General features: G+C 50.9%; 1 protein-coding gene across 4 annotated transcripts in view; it reads left to right on the top strand.

Annotated features, from left to right (window-relative positions):
- BCL11B (BCL11 transcription factor B) overlaps positions 1–25,516 on the top strand; it is a 100,878-nt gene extending 75,362 nt beyond the window's left edge. For all 4 annotated transcript variants that reach the window (XM_031002024.3, XM_031002023.3, XM_031002026.3 and 1 more), the window contains one exon: positions 21,075–25,516. In XM_031002024.3, coding sequence (XP_030857884.1) covers positions 21,075–23,119 — 2,045 coding nt within the window. In that variant the 3' untranslated portion in view covers positions 23,120–25,516. The remainder of the gene's footprint in view (positions 1–21,074) is intronic.
- Positions 25,517–25,940: the final 424 nt, after the last annotated feature.

The raw sequence follows: 25,940 nt of genomic DNA, 5'->3' as shown, positions 1-25,940 counted from the left end.
TTAGGCCCTAGAGCAGTGTCTGGCACACACTGGATCCCTGTAGGTGTCCCCTTCTGCCCTGGGGTCCTCTTCTTACTCATCTGCTCATTGTTTCTGACCCACTGCCACCAACTGTATCCCTAGACAGTGCCCTAAAATCAGACCATGTTAGCAAAGGGATGTTGTGTAGCCTGATAAGGGTGCAGGCTGGGGAGGTGGAAAGGCATGCATTTAGCTTCTGGTCTGGTGTTGGGCCTCAGCTCCTTCACCTGTAACAAAATGAGTATGCTTTCAGGTCTGAGAATAAACTCCCTGGAATTATGCATGTGAAACCGTCGGGCCAGGTTCTGAACATGGAAGGAACCAGAACATGGAAGGTTCTTGGTAAATGTTCCCTTTCCTCCTTCCAGCCCTGAGCCTCAACATCACCATGTGATAATCTCAACTGGTGAGGATCCCGTGCAGCCTTGGTTGAGAAAGCGCCTGGTTTATGAGGTGCTCACGTGAAGGTGCTCGGTGTTCGAGTTGTATCACAGCCTTGGCAAGCATTTGGATTTTTTGAGCGGGTGGGTTTGCACACTCCCTGCACACAGAGCTCCTGTTCCGTTTGCAAGGTCCCCTCTCTTGTGGACACAGGTGTCCTCTCTGATGGTGGACAAACATCTATCCAGTGTGCAGCTGGCCGGTGGAACTGCTGAGGCTTCAGCTCCTGGGAATCTTGGGGGGCATCTGTCAAGACAGCTGCAGACAGGGAATGGTCAGGGCACATGAGCCGCTGCAAAGTGAAAGCTGCTGTGGCCTGGGACCTTAGGTTTTCAACCCACTGGGAACAGCTTTGACCAGGATAGCTGGGGACACGGAGCTATCTCCCTGAAAGATGGGCTGGGTGGCCTGGCTCGGGAGGGGAAGGGGAGGATGCTAGGACATTGAGGTCCTCACGTTGGAGGAGTGGTCAGTGCACCCCCAGCCCCTGTTTTTTTCAGGTCCACAGAAGGTATCACGGTGCTGCGCCCCAGTCACCACTATGATCAGAACATAGGAACTTTGGAACCTTTCCTCCCCTGGTTGCCTGGTTACAAGATCATCTGTCATGTGTTCCCCGAGAAGAGGGCTTGGCTGGGGGGCAGCATTGGGAGATGGTGTTTACCGTTGGGAATGCAACAAGCACCTTCGATTCTATCTAATTCCCATTTATATTATGCCGGACAGCCCCACCACCCAGCTGCCCTCTCGAAGCCTCGGACCGCTGGGGTTTTTTTGATGCATGAATGAAGACTGGGAAGTGGGCCAGGACTTGGCTCATGGGCTTCTTCATCATTTATTAGCTTCTAGTTTTAATTGTTTCCCGACTTCTTTCCAGATATTTATCTAGGAAGAAATGTCAGTTCTCACTGTGCCGCACAGACACAAGGGGCGGGTGCAGGCTGCAGAATTTTAAGGGCTCTTCTGGGCAGCAGGCAGGAGGGCTGTGTCAGCTCAGTCTAGCAGGTGTCGGCTGAGCACCTACTATGTGTCAGATGGTGTTGGGTGGTGAAGGGTGACAGGAATGACTGGGACGAGGTTCCCACTCTGTAGGGGCCTGTTATCCTTGGGGGTGGGGTGCTAGCTCGAGGAAACTTACTTATGCTTTATTTTGAGCACTTCCCATGCTGCAGGCCCTGGGATGGATGTACGCTGTGTATCCTCGGGTGGGTTGCTTTACCTCTCTGAGCTTGGATCCTCCATGTGGAATCCAAGGCATACGAGCCTTGTGGGGGTTCACGAAGATACACTGAGGCACTCAGCAAGTGCTCAGCAAGGGCCAGCCATTGTTTTGGGGGTGCAAAGCCCAGTGCAGTATCCTGGCTCGGGGGACTGTGGTGTGTGGTGGGGTGGGCAAGGACAGAATGCTGGGTGCACCATTCGCCTTCAGCATTCTGGTGTCATCTGCAAAATGGAGGTGCTGGGGGAGCCCCGCAGAGGAGGTGTGGGGAATACTGGAGAGCCCTGGGAAACTTCTCTTCCTTTTCTTCCAGAGGAGCCCTGGGTCAGAGTGGACCACTGTGTTGGTGTCTGTGGTGGATTTGACAGTGGGGCTTGAAAGTACAGGTCAGGAAGCCAGGTAGTTCGCTCCGCATATTTCCTGAGAACGCATCTCGGCTTGCTTTAGGTACTTTTCAGTCCCCTGATCATCTGGGCAAAGAGGAGTCTGAAGGCTCGAGTTCCTGCGCCAGCCTCATCCTTGGGCTGTGCGACCTCAGGAAGCCCTTTCTGCATCCTGGGCAGCCTTCGTTTTCCCATCTGTGCACCTGGGGGAGATGGCTCTGTGCTAAGGTGACTTATTGGTGGAAGGAGCAAGGGCAGGCTGGCTGGACCTGCCTTGTTGCCTGGATGGCCTTGGGTAGATGCGCTTTGTTCCTGAGCCTTGGCTTCTGCACTTGGGAGCTGAGGTAAGATGGGATCGCGGTAAGGACTGACCAAGGTCCTACTGGTCGGGTGCCCGTGGTTCAGGCCTGTCTGCATCCTCGGGGGTTGCTATTATCGAAGGCCGTCTCCTCCACGGTTGAGACTGCTTTTGAGCCAAGTCATCCAAGCCTGGGTCCCAGCTCCTTCACTTCCTGTAGGACCAGCCACGCAACCTGGTTGAATCTCACCTTTCTCCCCTGAGTGACAGGGAAAATATTAGCTTCCTCTGGGGGCCATTTTGCAGACAAGGCCTTTCACACCGAAGGACAGATTCAGAGAAGTTAAGCACCTTCCCCAGGGTTGCCCAGCTAATAACTGCCGAGTCACGGCTGGTTGGGAATAGAACCCCATAGTGTTCAGTCCTTTGCTCAAGGTGCATGGGCAACACTGGATGGGGTTCTGGGTGGCCCACAGGGCAGAAGCCGAGAAGGACAGAGCTCTGGCCATGCCTCCAGGCCTCTTCCTGGCCCTGCCACCCACTAGGGATGTTGTCCAGGAGCACTGGCTCCTTGGCGGGCCCATCTTACCAGACCTGGGTGTGTTCTGTAAGCCAGTGCAGTCCGGGGAAGGCCTTGGCGGTTTGCTGACTGTGACTTCTGCTGCTGGGGGACAGTCCGGGGCCAGCGGCACTTGCTCTGTGCTGGGGCTGTGAGGAGGGAGGACAGGTGTCCAGGTGGTCGCCCTGTCACCTGCCCTGAGCTTCCTGATATTTCGTCTTCTCCATCATGTTTGGGAGAATTCATGTGTGGGTTCATGCACGTTTCTCACAACATTCCCATTCCTTGCAAAATCACTGAATTTGCCACTTGCTTTGGGGCCATATTGTCCGGCAGAAACCATTGAAACCCCCAGTGCCCCCATTCATATTGACAAGCATTGGGGCCAATAAAATGGCTGGATCTCATTGGCTGGAGCACTGCTTTGGGATGGCTGCAGAGAAGGGGGAAAAATAAAATCCTTCAGATTGGTCAGCCTGCTTTTCAAACAGGAGTCTACAAACGCATTTTAGATTTGGGGTTTTAAAAAGACAGATCCCTTCTGAAATTTGGCCAGAAATGATTTGAAACAAAATGATCACAGACTTGATGAAAAAGAGGTGCTATCAAACCCTCTTCGTGGTCTGGACCAGAACTTCTGTTGGCAGTGGGGTTTGTTAGTGTGTGTGTTTGGCTGTTGGTTTCTCTATTTAGTTGCATGTATTCTTATTATCTTAGATTTGGCTTTAATCATTTATTTCATTTTTTTTTAGAAGGGAAACTTTTTTTTTTTCTCCAGAAAAAAGAGGTAAGAGGATTGGGAGGAGGGTCTCTCCTCTGCAGCCGGAATCCGAGTTCTCCGGCATGTTGTACCAAGTTGATGGCTATTATTCCCCCAGAAAATAATGTCCCTTTTTTTTTTTAAACTTCCTTTTAACATTCTGCCCTTGGCATCTGTTCTAGGCATTGTGGACGAACGTAGACTGTGTTCTGACAATGGGTTAAAGCAAGCACTTATTGAAAAGCATTCTCTACTTAATTACATTTCCTTCTTCTGGAAGCTATTTTAATTTTTTTTATAATCACATGTTAATTGTGTATTAGCGGGGCCTTTCTGATTAGTTGAAAACATAATGAAACCTTTGTAAACAACATAGAGAGAAAGAAAGAGGGGTGTGCGAACAGAGACAGTGGTGATGAGCCAGTTGTAAGAGGCCGAAATCACTACATTTCTTGATGCCAGGGAGGGGCTGAAATTGTACCTGGAAGGCCCCTTTTGAATGACGACTACTTGGTGGCAATGGCTGACCACGGTGGCTGATCAGTGACAGAGAGGGGTTTGGGGGTTTGTTCATGAGCGGTCCCATCTCATCTTAGCCCCTCTTAGCCCCATCCTGCTGTCTTGCACTCATTTATTCACTCATTCATTCATTCACTTATTCACTAATTTACTCATTCATTCACTCTTTTATCCACTTACTCATTCACTCATTCATTCATTCACTCATTTACATTTTGATCATTAAATAGCATTCTCTATTGAGCACTGACCAGAGGCAGGACTCTTCCATGCACGCTCTGGAATCTTCCCACATCCTCAATACAGGTGTCACTCGCATTTATGGATAAGGAACTTGGAGCTCAGAGTTGAGCTCACTCATTCATGTTCAGCCAAGGCTAGGAAGCAGGAGAATCAGATCTTTCTGGCCCACAGCCCCAGCCCCAGTGTGGTTCCCAAGTTGCCATGTCCCTTCCCATCCAAACTTCAGCCGGTCTGGTACACCTGGTACCTGGCAGGACAGCAGGAGGGTAGAGGAGGCAGCGGGGCTGGGCCTGTGTGTGTGTGGCGAGGACGAGGTGAAAGGTAGCGCGCTGTGGTCTCCAGAACGTGCCGGCATTGTTTTATTTTCCGCCTTCTAACGAGAGCCACGTTTCTTGATTGAAAGCACCAGCCCCAGTTTACAGTCCCTATTGTGGCGAGCGGGGCCCCGAAAGCCCTGCTCTGTTCCCCATTTAAAGGGCTGGGCTTACAGGGGTTTTGCAGTTCCCAGGCTGTTATTAGGGAAGCGTGGCTGGGGCGCTTAAAATGAAAGTGCTACTGTATGCGAGAGCCAGGTTCACCGTGTGCGCTCCAAGGAAACGCTGCCAAGACAGTATTATGAACAGCCGCCAAGCAAAACACACGCATTCCGTCCAGTGGAGCCAGCTCACTTCTGCAAATAGAGGAAAAATTGACTTTCTGATTTGGAGTGTTTCTACAACTAAGAAGAATCGCTCCAGTGATTGTTCTAAAAATATTCCGGAGCTAGCACGTTCTTGAAGGCCTCGGGATTCTGAGCGTCCCTTAATTGTACTTTTTATGTAATCTCTCTGGATCGTGTTTTTTAAAAAAATCACTTAAGCTTGCGTGGTCATCCTCCTCCCCCCGTCACCCCACATAAGTGTTGATGCTGCGTGAAAGAGTGGCATACGCAGCAGAAATTGTATTTTTATCTCTTTGACTTCAGGAAGTATATATTTGTTTTTCATCTCCTGCAGCCGCTGTTGCAGGGCTCACAGCTGAGCCACCAAATCTAGGGCAGCCCCTGACGCCCCTGCCTTAGTGGCCAAGCCCAGCTCTGGAGGGAAGTCACTCGGAGCATTTTTTTTTTTTTTTTTGGTGGAGGGCTGCGGGCAGGGGGGTGCTGACAAATGCAGTCCCCCTGCCCCCTCTGCCATTTCAGGCTGCCTTCCCCCTTCACGAGGCGCGGAGCTCCCTAGTAGCCCCGGATTCTCAGCTCCAGGCAACTCTGGAATTCAAATGATTTCTACAATGATGAAATTGACTGGGATTCCACAGTTTCTTTATTGCCAGAGAAGTAGATGGTGTGGGCCCCTCCTCTTCTCTCTGTCTTTTCAATTCTCTCCACCTCTTTCTCCCTTTCCCACTCTCTTCCTGACTCCCCACTTTCTCTTTCAGTCTATTTTTTTTTTTTTTTTTTTAGATTTAGGGGCAGTCTCCACAAGGAAGCCAGTGTTTAAGTTGATGGGTGTGGCCCAGGGCTGCCCACTTTTGGGGCAGTTGCTATGTGGACTGGCTCATCCTTTGTTGGGGAGCCGTCCTGTGCATCGTAGATGTGCAGTGGCATCCCTGGCCTCTCCCCACTAGATGCCAGTAGCACCCCAAGCCCAAGCCCCTTCAGTCTTGACAATCACAAATAGCTCCAAATATTGCCGCAGGTTTCCTGGAGGGGCAAAACAACCCTCAGTTGAGAACCACTGTCCTAGGCTGTTTTTTTCTAACTGACAACAACCTGGAAAAGGCCTGGGGGAATATTAGTATCTATTTTGAGGTTCAAGAATAACCAATAATAAAAGAGTGGAATCAAAGGCCTTGAAAATTGGGACTGAATTCCCATTGTTAGATTTTACCCCCAAAGCATATTTTAAAAAGAAGTAACAGGATGACCCTAATTTGAGGGTGACCCCCCAGTGTGGCCGAAGCAGGCAGTGGGAGTGGAGGTGGTGAGCTGTCTGTCACAGTCGCACCTGTACGAGTTGGAATGGCCAGGTAGGTCAGACATCTGTACCTTCAAACAGTCGAGCAGTTTTTCTCTGAAATATTTCCCATGCCGAGCTTTAGAACAACTCTTCTTTCTAGAATTAGCTTACTGATAGCCTTATTGGTGAATGGATGCTTTTGAGAAATTTGCCAGTGGTTTTGGCAGTGTGTGTTGGAACTTTCTCAGTTTTACTGCCCTTCCTCCCTCCTTTCCTTCCTTCCTCTTCCCTCCTTCCCTTAGAGATTTTTTTCCCCATTGTTAGGAATGGGACTTCACTAAAAAAACAAAACAAAACAAAGGCACAGGCGAGTGCCTTTTTTAAAAAAATAGTATTTATTTATTTCTATTTAAGACGAAGTCTTGCTCTGTCGCCCAGGCTGGAGTGCAATGGTGCCATCTCGGCTCACTGCAACCTCCACTTCCCGGGTTCAAGCGATTCTACTGCCTCAGCCTCCCAGGTAGCTGGGACTACAGGCACATGCCACCACGCCCAGCTAGTTTTTTTGTATTTTTAGTAGAGACGGGGTTTCACTGTATTAGCCAGGATGGTCTTGATCTCCTGACCTCGTGATCTGCCCGCTTTGGCCTCCCAAAGTGCTGGGATTACAGGTGTGAGCCACCGCGCCTGGCCCAAGTGCCTTGTTTTAAAGACATATGCTGTAACTGTTTCTGTGAATCATGTTATGTGGCTTTAAATGTTGGCTCATTATTGGGACACCCAGTAGGGTCAGGTGCCAGGTGTCATTGCATCCATCAGCAAAACCTGTCTTTGGGAAATCTAGAATTGGATTGTCAGCAGGTGCTGTGCTGGGCTTCTTGGAGTGCCTTGAGAGTGATTTCCTGGGCTCGGCCCACACCCCTGCTTCTGCGGGCCAGCCCAGCCAGCCTTGAGGTGCTCCTGCCACTTGGAATTCACAGAACTCCACCTCTCCTGGGCCTGGACCTCTAGGCTTCACATTCCCTAGTGCCCATAGTCCCCGATAAGGGTCATCTTGGGGGCCTTCTTGCTCCAGGTGCTCCCACACAGTGTGGGCAGCAGTTTCCCAGCCCTTCTCATCCCCCGCTCTACCTCGTGCACTCCCCTCTGGCTTTGTCATCAGCCTGGCCTCCTTCTGCCCCTTCGTGTGGATGATGCCTTTATCCTGCCCTCATGGGGTGGGGGGCAGTCGTGGGAGAACCAATGGGCACAGCTGCTGGGGCCGCAGGCTGGAGCCAGCGTTGTGATTGGATCCAGCTGCTGACCCAGTAGCCGCCATGCTGGGGTGTTGGCGTCTGGAGAGGGCCGTGTTAGGAGCGTGGGTGTAACTCCTTGTCGACATTAGTTTCTCTCCTGCACATTGTGTGTGTGTGGGTGTGTGTGTGTGCCCACGTGGACACACACATCCCCCTGCATTTTATTGTGAACTTGCATGTGTGTGTGCATGTAGTGTGCGTGCAGCTTTTCTCTTCCATAACCGCCCATGGTGGCGTTCGGTGCATCTTAGAGTCCTCTGATGTTCTAGCGGCACCAGGCAGTTCGGCTGCGCATCCGGGCACCCGGAAACTTCGGTAGTGTCAGGCTGTGCCTGGCGAGATGACCACGTCCCGGCAGCCAGCAGCGGCTGGAGGAAGCTTGGCACGGTGGCAGAGGCAAAGCGCTGCAGAAGTGCCGCAGGTTTTTCATATGGAAATGTGAAATAATGGGGTGATTAAATAGAGCTGTATATTAAAGTACATCTGACATTAGAATTACCATAATGTGCTGTAGCCTTAGGCTGAGTACTTTATTTGCCATCTGCGTCGGCCCAAAATCCCCCGGGGAAGCGCTAAAATATTCTGAATAAACTCAGCTCGAGTTCTTATTGAGAGTAAAATACCATTTGTGGCACGTCGTATTGATTCGTCTTAATTGTGGTGCAGAAAAGAACATTCACTGGCTGATGACTTTTGTGCTCAGTGACAAGCTGGCTGGAGTTACTCTAGCACTGCAGTTGGTTAACCTGGGCCGACAGCGGACTTGGCCAGGCGGGCACCTGGGCTCCAGCCGCGGGAGCCGCAGCGCCACCCCCCGCCCCAAGCCGGTGGCACAGCTGGGGCTCCCCACCAGCCCCTGGCCCTCCTCCCGGGAGAGGGTTGGGGAGAAGGGAGCCCACTGGGGGAGCAGAGGAAATTCACACCCTGCCCCTCAGACCTCTCCCTATGGCCAGCCTTGTCCTTCCCCAGAAAGACGAACTGACCTGCTGGGGACAGAGGCCACGGTTTCAGCCTCAGCCCTAGCCCCAGCCCCAGCCCCAGCCCCAGGCCAGCCATTGGTTGGAGAGATGTATTCTGCATATCGAAGGAAACAAAACTAACAAAAGAAAGGAAAAGAAAAAAGAAGGAAAAGAGCCTATCCACCCGGGCAAACCCAAGCTTGGTTAGTTACTGGTTAGTGGTTGTGGGACTGGGTAATGGTCTCTGAACCCCACTGGGGGGAAATTACTTGCAAAATGCATTAAAGATAAAAGAAAACACTTGGTGATCCAAACGGTGTTCCCCCCATTCATAAGGTCCAGTTTTTTACCCTATAATTGCCTATCATTATACACAATTTAAATATTCAAACATTCTCCACAAACCCTGGGCTAGCATGTTTTTATTACAAATTCAGAACAAGGGAATAACCTTTAACTTCAGAGACAAATGAGACAAATTTACAAGTGCATATCTGCTGTTTTCTTGTGCTTTATCAATCCCCGCGGACCGGAACACTTTTGCTCTAACGCCACTCAGAACAATATACATATATTACTACTTGTTTGTAGTGTGTCAGTAATGAGTCCCCTCTGCATTAGCTAACCTATATAACTCGGTGTCGAGGCTCTCCATAACGTCAATTATCTCCTTGGAGCTAAACGTACACTCCATTAAAATGAGATTTACTGCTCTGCCATACTTCTTGGGTGGAATGTCGAGATTTTTTGTGGATTTAAAGAAAGGAAAGATGGAGGCTTGCCTGGTGAAGGAAGTCGTGAATTATGGAGAGGGGAGACTTCCTGTCTCGAGGAGGAGGAGGAGGAGGAGGAAGGCCTGCATGGGGTGCTTCTGGGGAGACTGAGATCCCACGTGTGAGTGAGAAACAGCTACACACTGGTCCCCGCTCACACACCTGCAGCCGACTCCTGGCTTTTTTTTTTTTTTTTTTTGCCTGTTTATCTCCTAACTCCCTCTTTATTTGTCCATTAAATGATAAGGATGGTTTGCTCTGTGCTTCTCTTTCACATTCTCTGCAAAATTCCTGTCCCCAGAGTTCTAGAATCCTTTCAGAAAACTCTCATGTTGGGCGGCGTGGGGGAACGTCACCGTCAAAGTGAGCTCAGCTATCGGCCCACCAAAACCCACCGGAACAGCGTAGGCCCTTTTCAGGGAAGTTCACAGAAAGCAGATTTCAAGGGACTCTGACAATGCATTCTTTATTATTTCCAGTGGATTTCAGTGCCTTATCCGAAGGGGAGACCTCTAAAGACAACCTCTAGGAATGTGCTGTAGTTTTTCACAAATGCTGCAGATGACTTGCCACATGGAAAATTGCTCTGTGCGTCCTGCCCCGGCTCTTCCATCTTACTGACAAACACCACTGTTTTCACCCTGTGCCGTGATACCCCTGTGGCTGGCAATGTTGCTTTATTTTGGGGTTGGGTGGCTGTTTCTTGAGCCTGAAACTGCACACCTGGGCTAACCAACGAATTGAACGGTTGAAACACAGACTGTTTTGGGAAATCTCGGGTGCATGCAGCCATAGTTCAGTTTTAATACTTCCCTGTTCCACTGACAGCCTGGACTGTCTTGTTTCTGAAGGTGGATTCACAGGCCTAGGGTATTCAGATGTGAGGCTTGCTGGAATCGTTGAACTCCTGCTGGAGAGGGTAACATAGAAGCCACCTTCCTTGCTAGTGATCTTCATAGACTGGATTTTAAGTTTCATTCCTTTATACCTTATGGTTTCGCAGCTTGGGAAGGGTGATCCTCTGAAGGGTTCACCTGCATCCTTTTGTTATATTGAGATTTTCCCTTATACTGAACAGTTCTTGACTTGAGTAGGCCTTGAGTGTGGGCTTGAAATTTTTCATGGACAAAATAGGAAAGTTTTCACTATGATGGGATTTACAGCAATGGAATTTGCTCTATATCCAGCTAAGTTTCTTGTGTGTTTTCAGAACCTCCCCCTTTTCAATTTCACCTTTAGTTCTTCCTTTCTTTGAGTCTGGAGTCCCACCTCCGCCTTTGGGCATGCAGTACCTCTGCCAGGCATGCATGCCCTTTCCCTCCCTTCTCTGCATGAGGCACTTTTTTTTGAGACGGAGTCTTGTTCCGTCACCCAGGCTGGAGTGCAGTGGTGTGACCTCGTCTCACTGCAACCTCTGCCTCCCAGGTTCAACCAATTCTCCTGCCTCAGCCTCCCGAGTAGCTGGGACTACAGGCACCTGCCACCATGCCTGGCTAATTTTTGTATTTTTAGTAGAGATGAGGTTTCACCGTGTTGGCCAGGCTGGTCTCAAACTCCTGACCTCAGGTGATCCACCTTCCTCAGCCTCCCAAAGTGCTGGGATTACAGGCGTGAGCCACTGTGCATGATGCACTCTTATTTTCCCTTCTGAATGAACACCAGGGTCTCTTCCTCGGAGAATCTTTCCTGGCCCCCCCAGGATGTCAGCCTCTCCTTCCTCTGGGTTCCACACTGCTTGGCACACCCTTCACTAGTGACTGAGTGGCCTGAACCCTGCCTAGATGTTCCTGGAGTCACTGGCCTCTTGCTCTAGACTTTGGGCTCCATGAGGACAGACCTTCATTTCTTTGTGTGTCCCTCCTCTTGGCATAGGGCCTGGCACAGAGTGGACACATCGTGCATCTGTGAAGGAAGGGAGGAAGGAACAAGTGAATAAATGTTGTTGAGAAGTTGACGGTGAAGCCATGCTCTCATTTCTTGCTGTAACGATACCATTTCTGGGTTGCCAGATGCGGTGAGGTCTTGGGTCATCCTGATACTCTTCCAGGGCTTCCCTGGGAAAGCACCTCGGGAGCAGGGTGTCTTCTGCACACCTAACACTTACCCTGGGTCAGGAGGGCGAGTGTGCAGGAGTGAGGACAGCCCTGTGGAATGAGCCAGGCCTGCACTGGATGGAGACCCCTTTTGTGGAATGCTCTTGGGTATATATTGGCCTCTCCGGTTGCATTTCCCATTTCCCCCAACCTGCCTCATTCTAGGGCAAACAGAGCTGCTTTCTCCGTCGTGTGGCCCAGCACCATGCACCTTGAGTGTGCTCACACAGCTCCCTACCTTGCGGACCTTTCCCTCCTTGGCCTGGGCACCTCCGGTTCTCTGTGTCCGGCTTGAACATTACTTGTCATATAGTTTTTTTTTTTTCTTTTTTTTAAGGCAGAGTCTCACTTTGTCACCCAGGCTGGAGTGCAGTGGTGTGATCTCAGCTCACCGCAACCTCCGCCTCCTGGGTTCAAGCAATTCTCCTGCCTCAGCCTCCTGAGTAGCTGGGATTATAGGTGCGTACCACCATGCCCAGCTAATTTTTGTATTTTTAGTAGAGATGGGGTTTCACCATATTGGCCAGGCTGGTCTCCAACTCTTGACCTCAGGTGATCTGCCCGCCTTGGCCTCCCAAAGTGCTGGGATTCCAGGCGTGAGCCACCACGCCCGGCCTCATCAGGTAGTTTTGCTGCCTGCCTCCTCCCCAGGTGCTCAAAAGTCACTTGAGGTTTCTGCTTTGTCTGACAATTCTCTGTGTCTACAGTTTAACCCACTCCCACTCCCTGACCCCCACCTATGACCCTGAGTGAGGAAAGCAAGACTCACTGGCGTTTTTGTGCAAATCTGGCTGTCAAGGGGAATGCTGGGGCTCTTTGTTTGAGGGGTGTAGGCCCAGCTTCCTAGCATTTTTCTCAAAGCCTGAATTAAGTCCAGGCAGATGAAGCCGCACAGCTCACCTCTGATGCAGGGGTCCCATGAGGGTAAGTGGACGGTCACCCAACACTATGGGGTGAGCGAGGTTTTCTTGCTGTGTGCAGCCTCTTTCTTCTGGGCCATTTCCTGCCCTCAAAGGCCTCAGCTTAGCCTCCCAGGCTGGCTTGCTGGCAATCCCAGGTGCAGGCGGAATGATTGCACAGGGCTGGTTCAGGCTCCTTCCCAGGGCTGGCCACCACAGGGTCTGCCATCCCTATGTGAGGGGCAGCCAGTTGTGAGTCTGGACCCAGCACAGGCTCTGGGGTCAGACGGACTCGGGTGTGCATCTTGACTCTGCCACTCACCAGCCCTGTGACCTGGGGCCCCTCACTCAACTGTGATGAGACTTAGTTTCTTTTCTCTATAGAGAACCTGGGTTAAAACCCACTTTCCAAAGTGGCTGTGAGCATCCACCTGAGAGCAAAAGGCCAACATTGGCACGTGCAGGCTGTAGCCATGCTGAACACACCAAGGTCACGGACAAAAGATGACAGTTCAGTATGGTGATCAATATGAAGCAGATCTAAATACAATGCTGTGGAATGCTGAGGGGATTAGACTTGGGCTGGATCTGAAAAGATATTTTATGGGGAGAGAATAAACAGCAGGTATTCCAGGAAGCAGGAATGGCACCAGCAAGGGCATGGAGGTGTGAAAATGCGCTGCCCAAAGGGAGGCACCGAGAGGGCGAGTGGGCAGCTCATGGGTGTGTGCAAAAGGCAGGCAGCAAGTGGGACCGGATCCCAAAGGCTGGGGTGCCTGATACATCGTCCTGGGCATCAGGGAGGCCCCACCAGCTCTGTGATTTGGGAAGATCTGTCCCTGGTTCTGGGGTGGGTGGTAGCAGAGGTGGTGGCATACTGTCTTGGTTCTGTGTGTAGTCCCCTGGGATTCTGGCATGCTTTGGTGGTTGGGATGCAGCCGGCTTCGGGGTGGGGGCAGTGCTGGGTGTGTTCTCTGCTGGGGAAGAGAGACCTTTTGTTGAGAGTGCTGAGTGGAGCTCTGCTCTCTGCAGGGGGCCTGGTGTGGAGGGCGGCATGTGCACTGTGGAGTTGCAGTGTCTTCCCAGGTCTAGTCCTTGTCTTGGTGGGACTTCAGGAACGCTGACCATGAGAAAACGCAGAGAAAGTCCCAAGTTCCGGTCTCTGTCACCTCCCGTGTACCCAGTGCCTACTGTATGTGGGTCCCTATTTGGGGTATTTTACCACGACGAGCCCTCATCCTACAGCAAACGACCCAGGAAGGCAGGTATTGTTTTCCCTGTGTGGATGAGGACCCTGAAGCCCTGTGATGTCCAGCAACTTGGCCGAAGTGTCTGGGCTTTGAAGTGGGTCTGGAAGGAACATGGCTCGTGCTGGCAGGAGGCTGAGAAGACTCCTGGTCTGTCGGATGTCTCGGCCGCTGGCAGTCCTGAAGTGCAACTTTGCGTGAGTCACCATGTTGCAGGCTGGTGTCCAAGCAGTCCCCAAGACCAGCGCCGTCCCTGTCCTCAAGGAGCTTGGAGTCTGGAAGATGAATTTTAAATAAATAAGCTAAGGTCAATAATTTCTTCTTGAGCAACTTGTCCAAGTTCTCTGGGCTTCCCTTATTTCTTCGGTCAATGGTCACCGTGTGTAGAGTTAGGTGGGGTCTAAATGAGGTGATGTGGGTAGGAGGTCTGGCATCCTGTGGGTTCTGAACCCCCAAGTTGAGTCAAGCCCTTGAATTCTTCTCTCTCCCAGCACCCTGAACTTCTCCTAGCGTCACTCATAATTTGCATTAAATAATGGAGTGGGTTACTGGGGGTTCCCTGTCTCCCCCTGGAGTGTGAGCTGCACCCTTAGCTACCAGCATAGTACCTAGCAGATGAAGGGGGCCCAGATCCTGTTTGTTCAGTGAATTAATGAAAGTCAGATGTAGACAAAGTTCTCAGCAGAACACACAGTGCTACCAAGCTCATTCAGCCCCATCTATTTTGATCCCACACTTACTGGATTTACATCTACTGAGATCCAGGGATGGCAAAGAGGTGCAGGCATGCTTTATTTGGCAATGACTGCCTGGAGCCTGGGGTTAAAGAGGAGTCCAAGGCCTGGAGGGAGAGTGCGGGGATGAACTGGCAATGTCTACCACAGGCCTTGGTGTGGGGGCAGTGGCTTTCTTAGCTAGAGGCTGGCTCAGCACATTCCCACCAGAGGAGACCATGTCTTATTGGTCATAGTACCACTGCTAATACCATCAGCACTTACACCCCTCCGTGGGCCACTTGCTTTGAAAGGTTTTTCTCTTCTAAATGGCATCTATTATTTTTGCCATGAGATAATCAGCATGATTTCATGGAGTTACTGCAATTCTAGCCAAAAGCAACACATCTTGACATTTTTGTTAGTACGTGGGCTGAAATGAAAGGTAAAATACTGAGGCCCAGGTAGCTAGCCCCATCCCTGCCCAGAGTGTGTCTGCTGCTCTTCTGACCCAGCGTTTATCAGAACAGCGTAACAAGAGCACAGGCTTTACCGTGGGCAGCTGTGCAGCCCCAGGCGGATCCCCTATCTCTTCCCGTCCTCAGTTTCTTCATCTGTAAAATGGTCATCATGACGGTGGGTACTGCAGGGGTTGTTGGAGCAGCATGTGAGGTCCTTGGTGTGCTTAGCTCAGGCCTGGCAGGTGGTAAGGATTTCATAAAGCTTTCTTGTTACCACTGTGAGTGTTATTTCCCCAGTTCCGCCTTTGTCTTGGAGAGAGCTGAGGTTTCACGGAATGCATTTGGAACAGGCAGGGATGGTTATCAATTCTGCAGATGGCTGTGCCCAGAATGATATAGACATGAAACTTAAATAGACCCCTGCGGTGCCCAATGGACATCTCCTTTCTGACGTCATGAAAGAGGATAGTTTTTAAATGAATAAGGAATCTACACATCTGAGGGATAACACTGATAATTACGATCATTTTGGAACTGTGGAGACGGTATCTTTAGCAGACGGATTCTGGAGGCAGACTGAGTGGTTGGCCGGTGAAACCAGCCATCTCCTTGGGTACTGGGTACCCTGAAGTCCAGAGCGGGGAAGGGAGCTGCCACAGGGGGCCCTGGGATCTGGTTTCCCATCCCTGGATTTGGCCACTTCGGTGTCTGCCTCACGAGGTCCCCAGTGACGTGTCATACCCAGCAGGCTCGCTTGCTCGCTCTGTGAAACGTCTCCCCTTCTCCTCTCCAGGGTCAAGGCCTGTGGTGGACCTGACCGGGTTCCAACCAAACATCATCAGTGCCTTCCACTGGGAGGACACTCACAGTGTGGTGGGAGAACCTGCTTCGTGGCCATTTTCATTGTGAAACAGGCCCTGACGATAAATGCCTCAGGTGGTGCTGTGTGCTGAGGCGGGGCTGGAGCCTTGCTCAGGGGTCGGGAAGCCTGAGGAGGAGCGTGGCCTGCTCCTTTCTGGCCATGCCACTTTGCTTCTCTGAGCGTCAGTTTGCTCACGTGCCAGCTGGGATGCAGTTTTCGCCTGGCCCCCCTTGAGGCCACAGTGAGCAAAGATGGTGTGAGTGAATGCATGGGAAATGCCACGCCTAGTGTAAAGTGTTTTGCAACCTGTAGAGGGGCCTGTAAAGCCAGAACCCAGTTCTTACTTTAGCCCCCCAACCTCAGGATATCACCCCAGGCCCTGCTTGAGTCGAGAGGGTGTCTCCTTGCTGCTCCTTCTCGAACAGCAGTGGGCCACTAAATCTCACCCAGGCAGGAATGCCCTTCCCTTTGGTATCACTTGGCCTTAGGAGGACCCCTATCAATTATGGCCTTTTCATTGGATAATAATTTCAATTAAAGGTGTGTTTTTTATTGAACATCTCTGATACCTTTATTGGTATTATTAGAGTAGCCAGCTTAATAAGGAGGAACAATTATTTAAATGCTCATAAAAAAGCCTAATGGCAGAGGGAGAGTCACATTTCATTGCAGGAGTCCAGCTGCACGTCGGTTCCCAAGCATCATAATAAAAAACGATGTTTCCTCAATGTTTGCAAGTTTCTGCTTCCCTAGAACCTCTAATGCATGAGGCAGGCTGCATTAAATGTCCTCCAGGGTTTCATTATTGCTGGAGTTATACTGAAAGTCATCCCTGAAACATCCATGACCAGGTACAAGGATGGATAATAAAAAAACAAAACGTGCAAACCCCATCGTAACGCCTGCATAGCCATGTGCGATTTATAGGCTGTGCCCACATACAGGAGCTCATTCGGTCTCCCCAGCCCTCTCTGGAGCCAGGTATATTATTCCCATTCTACTGATGAGGAAGTCAAGCCTCAGAGAGGTTAAATGAATTGACTGAATTCCTCCTTCTGGGAACACCAAGGCAGAGGGGTATGGACGCACTGCTGTTGTCCAGGGTTCTCATGACCCAGGGTATTGCATTTGAGAAAGATGTCCCGGGGCTCTGTCTAGAGCCAGTGGAGCAAAGAAGATCCAGTGTGGGTTTCTGTCAATGGATACAAAAAATGTCTGAGAAAGGAAGAAGGATGGAAAGAAGCAAAGGGAAGACGAAGCCCTGGGTCTGAGTCGCCAAGCGTGACTTACTGAGCAAAGTGTAGCTGACGTTTCTAGGTCTGTAGGCCAGGTTTGATGTTGCTGGGTAAATCGCTTCTAAATAATCTAGGCCTTGACCTATCAGTGGGAATCTCAGCAGCCTTTCTGGGCCGCTAGCATAAAGTTGTCACCCCTTTCCACAGTGCAGCCTCCAGCTCACCTGTGGGCAGGTGGCCCTCAGTTCCTGGAGGGGGGTGACAGCCAGGAAACATCTGGTCCTGGGAAGGGGAGTGGGCCAGCCCCCAGTCAGAAGCAGCCTGCTCACCAGGGGTCTTTTGCTGCACTTAAAAATGAGCCGTCCGAGACTGCGTGTCATGTGTTTAAAATATTTAGCGAGGTTTCAAATAGAAAAATGTTCTGAGTGGCTCTTCAAAGACTTTCTGACATTGTTCCATTTCTGAAAGTGAGCAAGCCTCATGCTCAGGGCTACTTCTGGGCAAGAGATAACCATGGAGTGATAATAAGGAAATGAACATTTTATTAAAAAAAGAAGGGAGGGGGGACTGGAAAGAAAGTTGTCTAGGGTGGGCCTCTGAGGGCTGGGTGATTTTTAGGATATCGGAAGGCTTCAGATCCTGCACTGGAGGCCATCGCCTGAAGTGAAATCTTGCCATTGTGCAGAGGGAAGTATTGGAACCAAAGCGGTTCACGGACACGGGTCCAGTAAGAGCTTCCCAGGCAGGACAGGTGGCCCTGAAATCCAGCCTGATGAATAAACATCGCTCTTCTCACCTGATGGTGAATTATGGACAGGTAATGCCCTCCCTATGTTGCTCCAAGTTAGTTTTAGAAGTTTTTTTTTTTTTTTTTTAGATGGATTCTCATTCTGTCGCCCAGGCTGGAGTGCAGTGGTTCGATCTCAGCTCACTGCCACTTCCGTCTCCCGGGTTCAAGCGATTCTCCTGCCTCAGCCTCCTGAGTAGCTGGGATTATAGGCATATGCCACCACACCCGGCTAATTTTTGTATTTTTAGCAGAGATGGGGTTTCATCATGTTGGCCAGGCTGGTCTTGAACTCCTGACCTCAAGTGATCCACCCGCTTCGGCCTCCCAAAGTGCTGGGATTACAGGCGTGAGCCACCGTGCCCAGCCAGAAGCATTTAAAACAAACAAACAAGAAGTGGAAACACTTGAGCTCTTTAGCACCTGACTTCCAGTAACTGCCCTTTTGAGTTGAAAAACCCATGACTTGGCCATTTCGGCTGTAGAGCCGCCTTCACTGCTGGCCTGCCTAAGCGCTCTGCATTTTCCTCTGATAGCCATGTTCTTTCCTCACCAGCCACGGAACTTTCTAGAAAATCTGTGGCCACCCAGATCAAGAAACAGGAAGTGCTCTGGAGCACTTCCCAGGGAAACAGAGATGATGAAAAAGAGATTGGGGGAAGGGAGGTGGCCTGACTTGAAAACATGAGGAACTAAAGTGACGGAAAGCTGTGAATTGATTAATTAGAGTGGCTGAAGGGCGGTGCAGGGTACAGGAACGATCTTTAATTTGAAGATCTATAACCCTGCAGGAAGGGGCACTTCATTTGTGTTATTAGCTCCTGTGTCAGAAAAGGACGTTTATCTAGCTTCTTTTTTTATTACTTATTTATTCTGCCTTGTTCCCAAAAAGGGTGTGAGGAGTCGTGTAAATATGGCTTCTGGCCAGCTCTCCTGTGAGGCTGTCTGAGCTAAGGCGTGCTGTTCCCCAAGTACAATCACTAATAAGTGTAGGACAGAAATGCTGCCCCCAGGGAAGCTGGGCACATCCTCTGTTCGCTGAGAGTGCACAGAGCAGGAGGGCTGTGGTGTTGGGGTGGCCTTACAGGGAGAATCGCGGCCACCCAGGGCCTTGGGAAGGCGTCCCTGCCCTACCTTAGGTGGGGAGGTTTCCCCTCAGGGGCTCCTTCATGGGAGAACTGAGTTACCTGGATGACTAAGAGAGGGAAATGACCCAGACACCCTGGAGAAAGAAGACAGCCTCAGAGGCGCTCCTTGAGCTGTTTTTAAAAGAGGGATGAGGCCGAACTTCAGAATTCCTTTTTCATTTCTGTCCTCCCTACCACCGTCTTCTCATCACCAAACACACAGAATAGGAGAGGAGAGGGAAAGAATCCCTATGTAATGCCAAACTTGTAACAACGTGGCTCGGTTTCTAGTGTTGGTGTCCTGGGCCAACTGGTTCTGAGGTCGCGGGGGGGAGTCTCCACCCTGCCCCTCGGACAGCACGAAGCCTTCTGTGACGCTGCAGGCATGGGATGTCTTGGGGAGGTCCCGGCCCCTCAGAAACTGGCAAGTCCAGTTTCAGGCAGAGGCACAGGCCACACTCAAGACTGAAGCCCTTGGATGGAATTCAGGGTATTTGGTCCCCGAGTCACTTGATTTTTAAAAGATGGTTTCCAAACGAAAGTTTATGTGCCTATAAACACTGCTAAGAGTGCAGCCTTCCAGAAACATAATTAGTGGGTGGAAAACAAAAATGCTGTCTGCCTAGGATTTCAGAAGGCCTGTAATTGATTGGTGGAGAGGGTGAGACAGGGGACTGTTTTCTCCACTTCCCATGGCAACTTACCGATATTGGGAAGGGTCATTCATTTGCACGTTTGACTTCACCAGAGCTTGTGGCTCGTGTACTTTAGCATCTGTGTTAAAATCTTCCAGGTAGATGAAAGTTTGAGAAAACAAAAGGGATCTTTCAAGATCTCGCATGCCATGTCTTCTGCTGGATCTGAGCTGGGATTCTTGTTCCTCTTGCTTCCCCAGCTAGTGAGTGCAATGCTGGAAGACGGGTCCTGTTTGCACCGTCTCTTTTATGCAGAGCATTAGGAGAGGTACATGCTGGAAAAGCGGCGAGCTTCACCCCCAGGTGCAGGAGGGCACTTGCAGGATGGGTTCCGGAGGAAATGTTCAGCCTCCATTTTGCGACTGTCTCAGTGATGGACACAGACCATGACGTTTTGGCTCCATACCACGAGTGTTCGCTACAATTTGCTGCCCGTGTCACCAGAGCCAGTTGCTAACACATCAGCATTTGCCACTGTTCATCCTGACTGCCCTGTCAGATGTGAGGATGTTCTTTCATTGCTTAGTATTCTGGCAGAGGACTTTGAAAGACTCATTTAGGCCAGTGTGCCCCCGCCTTCCCTGGGGTCTGGAGGTGGAATTCCAAGCGGTGTTTGGGCGTGTGTGTGAGGACACGGGGTGGGGGCAGCTGTCACAGTAGTAGCGGGTCTTCACAGCATGTTAAATTTCTTCTGTTCCTACGAATCCATATTCAGGTGTACAGTGCTTTCTGCACAGACGGTGGTGTAGGAAACACGAGAATTTCCTATAGCTAAAAATCCCAAATGTTGCAGAGGTATTGCAGCTATTTCTCTTAAAAAAAAAGAAGTTTGCAGGATAGTACAGTTTGATTTGTGTTTCTGTACAACTCCCTGGAATCAAATATTATCAGAATTGGTTGTTCTCAAAGGGGTTGGTGATCTTGCCCCCCTCCCTGGGAAGATTTGGCAAGGCCTGGAGACATTTTTGGTCCTCGCAACTGGGGGAGGTGGATGCTCCTGGCATCTATCTAGTGGGTGCTGGCAGAGGATGTTGCTAAACATCCTGCAATGCGCAGGACAGCCCCCACCGCCCAAAGAATTAGGATGTAAATGTCAGTAGTGCCTTGACTGAGAAGCCCTGGCCTAGATGGTTTCGGGTGTGGAGCATCCTGGAGGGCTGGGATTTGCCAGGGCTGTTACACAGTCCAGCCTTGACAGAATTCCTACTACTGGATCGTATTCTCACAAACACGATCTCCCGTGGCCTCGGAGGTAATGGAGATCAGAATCCCTTTCCTTTGGGGGAGCAAGGCGGGTCTTACACAATTGAAGTAAGTCGCTGGCGCCCAGGTGGCCAGGGCCGCCCGCCCACAGACCCTGCGTCTTCGGCCCCCCAGCCAGGAGGAGACAAGGCCTGCTTGCAAGCGGCCCTGCAGCCCCTGTCAGGCAGGGCACTGGGATCCCGGATCAGCCCGGGCCGCGTCCCCCAGGCCAGTGGCCCTGCGGTGCCCGCGCCCCGCTGCCGCTTCTCACGCTGTCTCTGCCTTTCTGTCCGTGTGTTTCCCCAGGTAAAGATGAGCCTTCCAGCTACATTTGCACAACATGCAAGCAGCCCTTCAACAGCGCGTGGTTCCTGCTGCAGCACGCGCAGAACACGCACGGCTTCCGCATCTACCTGGAGCCCGGGCCGGCCAGCAGCTCGCTCACGCCGCGGCTCACCATCCCGCCGCCGCTCGGGCCGGAGGCCGTGGCGCAGTCCCCGCTCATGAATTTCCTGGGCGACAGCAACCCCTTCAACCTGCTGCGCATGACGGGCCCCATCCTGCGGGACCACCCGGGCTTCGGCGAGGGCCGCCTGCCGGGCACGCCGCCTCTCTTCAGTCCCCCGCCGCGCCACCACCTGGACCCGCACCGCCTCAGTGCCGAGGAGATGGGGCTCGTCGCCCAGCACCCCAGTGCCTTCGACCGAGTCATGCGCCTGAACCCCATGGCCATCGACTCGCCCGCCATGGACTTCTCGCGGCGGCTCCGCGAGCTGGCGGGCAACAGCTCCACGCCGCCGCCCGTGTCCCCGGGCCGCGGCAACCCTATGCACCGGCTCCTGAACCCCTTCCAGCCCAGCCCCAAGTCCCCGTTCCTGAGCACGCCGCCGCTGCCGCCCATGCCCCCTGGCGGCACGCCGCCCCCGCAGCCGCCGGCCAAGAGCAAGTCGTGCGAGTTCTGCGGCAAGACCTTCAAGTTCCAGAGCAATCTCATCGTGCACCGGCGCAGTCACACGGGCGAGAAGCCCTACAAGTGCCAGCTGTGCGACCACGCGTGCTCGCAGGCCAGCAAGCTCAAGCGCCACATGAAGACGCACATGCACAAGGCCGGCTCGCTGGCCGGCCGCTCCGACGACGGGCTCTCGGCCGCCAGCTCCCCCGAGCCCGGCACCAGCGAGCTGGCGGGCGAGGGCCTCAAGGCGGCCGATGGCGACTTCCGCCACCACGAGAGCGACCCGTCGCTGGGCCACGAGCCGGAGGAGGAGGACGAGGAGGAAGAGGAGGAGGAGGAGGAGCTGCTACTGGAGAACGAGAGCCGGCCCGAGTCGAGCTTCAGCATGGACTCGGAGCTGAGTCGCAACCGCGAGAACGGCGGTGGTGGGGTGCCCGGGGTCCCGGGCGCGGGGGGCGGCGCGGCCAAGGTGCTGGCTGACGAGAAGGCGCTGGTGCTGGGCAAGGTCATGGAGAACGTGGGCCTAGGCGCACTGCCGCAGTACGGCGAGCTCCTGGCCGACAAGCAGAAGCGCGGCGCCTTCCTGAAGCGTGCGGCGGGCGGCGGGGACGCGGGCGACGATGACGACGCGGGCGGCTGCGGGGACGCGGGCGCGGGCGGCGCGGTCAACGGGCGCGGGGGCGGCTTCGCGCCAGGCACCGAGCCCTTCCCCGGGCTCTTCCCGCGCAAGCCCGCGCCGCTGCCCAGCCCCGGGCTCAACAGCGCCGCCAAGCGCATCAAGGTGGAGAAGGACCTGGAGCTGCCGCCCGCCGCGCTCATCCCGTCCGAGAACGTGTACTCGCAGTGGCTGGTGGGCTACGCGGCGTCGCGGCACTTCATGAAGGACCCCTTCCTGGGCTTCACGGACGCACGACAGTCGCCCTTCGCCACGTCGTCCGAGCACTCGTCCGAGAACGGCAGCCTGCGCTTCTCCACGCCGCCCGGGGACCTGCTGGACGGCGGCCTCTCGGGCCGCAGCGGCACGGCCAGCGGAGGCAGCACCCCGCACCTGGGCGGCCCGGGCCCCGGGCGGCCCAGCTCCAAGGAGGGCCGCCGCAGCGACACGTGCGAGTACTGCGGCAAGGTGTTCAAGAACTGCAGCAACTTGACGGTGCACCGGCGGAGCCACACCGGCGAGCGGCCTTACAAGTGCGAGCTGTGCAACTACGCGTGCGCGCAGAGCAGCAAGCTCACGCGCCACATGAAGACGCACGGGCAGATCGGCAAGGAGGTGTACCGCTGCGACATCTGCCAGATGCCCTTCAGCGTCTACAGCACCCTGGAGAAACACATGAAAAAGTGGCACGGCGAGCACTTGCTGACTAACGACGTCAAAATCGAGCAGGCCGAGAGGAGCTAAGCGCGCGGGCCCCGGCGCCCCGCACCTGTACAGTGGAACCGTTGCCAACTGAGAGAATGCTGACCTGACTTGCCTCCGTGTCACCGCCACCCCGCACCCCGCGTGTCCCCGGGGCCCAGGGGAGGCGGCACTCCAACCTAACCTGTGTCTGCGAAGTCCTATGGAAACCCGAGGGTTGATTAAGGCAGTACAAATTGTGGAGCCTTTTAACTGTGCAATAATTTCTGTATTTATTGGGTTTTGTAATTTTTTTGGCATGTGCAGGTACTTTTTATTATTATTTTTTCTGTTTGAATTCCTTTAAGAGATTTTGTTGGGTATCCATCCCTTCTTTACTTTTTTTTTTAAACCCGGTAGTAGCCTGAGCAATGACTCGCAAGCAATGTTAGAGGGGAAGCATATCTTTTAAATTATAATTTGGGGGGAGGGGTGGTGCTGCTTTTTTGAAATTTAAGCTAAGCATGTGTAATTTCTTGTGAAGAAGCCAACACTCAAATGACTTTTAAAGTTGTTTACTTTTTCATTCCTTCCTTTTTTTTTTGTCCTGAAATAAAAAGTGGCATGCAGTTTTTTTTAAAATTATTTTTTAATTTTTTTTGGTTTTTGTTTTTGGGGTGGGGGGTGTGGATGTACAGCGGATAACAATCTTTCAAGTCGTAGCACTTTGTTTCAGAACTGGAATGGAGATGTAGCACTCATGTCGTCCCGAGTCAAGCAGCCTTTTCTGTGTTGATTTCGGCTTTCATATTACATAAGGGAAACCTTGAGTGGTGGTGCTGGGGGAGGCACCCCACAGACTCAGCGCCGCCAGAGATAGGGTTTTTGGAGGGCTTCTCTGGGAAATGGCCCGACAGCATTCTGAGGTTGTGCATGACCAGCAGATACTATCCGGTTGGTGTGCCCTGGGGTGCCATGGCTGCTATTCGCTGTAGATTAGGCTACATAAAATGGGCTGAGGGTACCTTTTTGGGGAGATGGGGTGGCCTGCAGTGACACAGAAAGGAAGAAACTAGCGGTGTTCTTTTAGGCGTTTTCTGGCTTGACAGCTTCTCTCTTTTTTTTAATCACCCCCACCACATAAATCTCAAATCCTATGTTGCTACAAGGGGTCATCCATCATTTCCCAAGCAGACGAATGCCCTAATTAATTGAAGTTAGTGTTCTCTCATTTAATGCACACTGATGATATTGTAGGGATGGGTGGGGTGGGGATCTTGCAAATTTCTATTCTCTTTTACTGAAAAAGCAGGGGATGAGTTCCATCAGAAGGTGCCCAGCACTACTTCCCAGGTTTTTTTTTTTTTTTCTATCTCATTAGGTTGGAAGGTACTAAACATTGAACTGTTAAGATTAGACATTTGAATTCTGTTGACCCGCACTTTAAAGCTTTTGTTTGCATTTAAATTAAATGGCTTCTAAACAAGAAATTGCAGCATATTCTTCTCTTTGGCCCAGAGGTGGGTTAAACTGTAAGGGACAGCTGAGATTGAGTGTCAGTATTGCTAAGCGTGGCATTCACAATACTGGCACTATAAAGAACAAAATCATAATTTATAGGACAGTTTTTCTACTGCCATTCAATTTGATGTGAGTGCCTTGAAAACTGATCTTCCTATTTGAGTCTCTTGAGACAAATGCAAAACTTTTTTTTTGAAATGAAAAGACTTTTTAAAAAAGTAAAACAAGAAAAGTACATTCTTTAGAAACTAACAAAGCCACATTTACTTTAAGTAAAAAAAAAAAAAATTCTGTTTGAAGATAGAGGATATGAAATGCCATAAGACCCAATCAAATGAAGAAATAAACCCAGCACAACCTTGGACATCCATTAGCTGAATTATCCTCAGCCCCTTTTGTTTTTGGGACAACGCTGCTTAGATATGGAGTGGAGGTGATTTACTGCTGAATTAAAACTCAAGTGACACAAGTTACAAGTTGATATCGTTGAATGAAAAGCAAAACAAAAACAATTCAGGAACAACGGCTAATTTTTTCTAAAGTTAAATTTAGTGCACTCTGTCTTAAAAATACGTTTACAGTATTGGGTACATACAAGGGTAAAAAAAATTGTGTGTATGTGTGTTGGAGCGATCTTTTTTTTTTCAAAGTTTGCTTAATAGGTTATACAAAAATGCCACAGTGGCCGCGTGTATATTGTTTTCTTTTGGTGACGGGGTTTTAGTATATATTATATATATTAAAATTTCTTGATTACTGTAAAAGTGGACCAGTATTTGTAATAATCGAGAATGCCTGGGCATTTTACAAAACAAGAAAAAAAATACCCTTTTCTTTTCCTTGAAAATGTTGCAGTAAAATTTAAACGGTGGGTCTATAAATTTGTTCTTGTTACAGTAACTGTAAAGTCGGAGTTTTAGTAAATTTTTTTCTGCCTTGGGTGTTGAATTTTTATTTCAAAAAAAATGTATAGAAACTTGTATTTGGGGATTCAAAGGGGATTGCTACACCATGTAGAAAAAGTATGTAGAAAAAAAGTGCTTAATATTGTTATTGCTTTGCAGAAAAAAAAAAAATCACATTTCTGACCTGTACTTATTTTTCTCTTCCCGCCTCCCTCTGGAATGGATATATTGGTTGGTTCATATGATGTAGGCACTTGCTGTATTTTTACTGGAGCTCGTAATTTTTTAACTGTAAGCTTGTCCTTTTAAAGGGATTTAATGTACCTTTTTGTTAGTGAATTTGGAAATAAAAAGAAAAAAAAACAAAAACAAACAGGCTGCCATAATATATTTTTTTAATTTGGCAGGATAAAATATTGCAAAAAAAAAAAATTTGTATGTTAAGTCCTATTGTACAG

The sequence above is a fragment of the Gorilla gorilla genome, chromosome 15, assembly GCF_029281585.2.
Source record: "Gorilla gorilla gorilla isolate KB3781 chromosome 15, NHGRI_mGorGor1-v2.1_pri, whole genome shotgun sequence".
In the NCBI taxonomy this organism is placed as follows: domain Eukaryota; kingdom Metazoa; phylum Chordata; class Mammalia; order Primates; family Hominidae; genus Gorilla; species Gorilla gorilla.
This window is presented reverse-complemented; position numbering and strand designations above follow the sequence as displayed.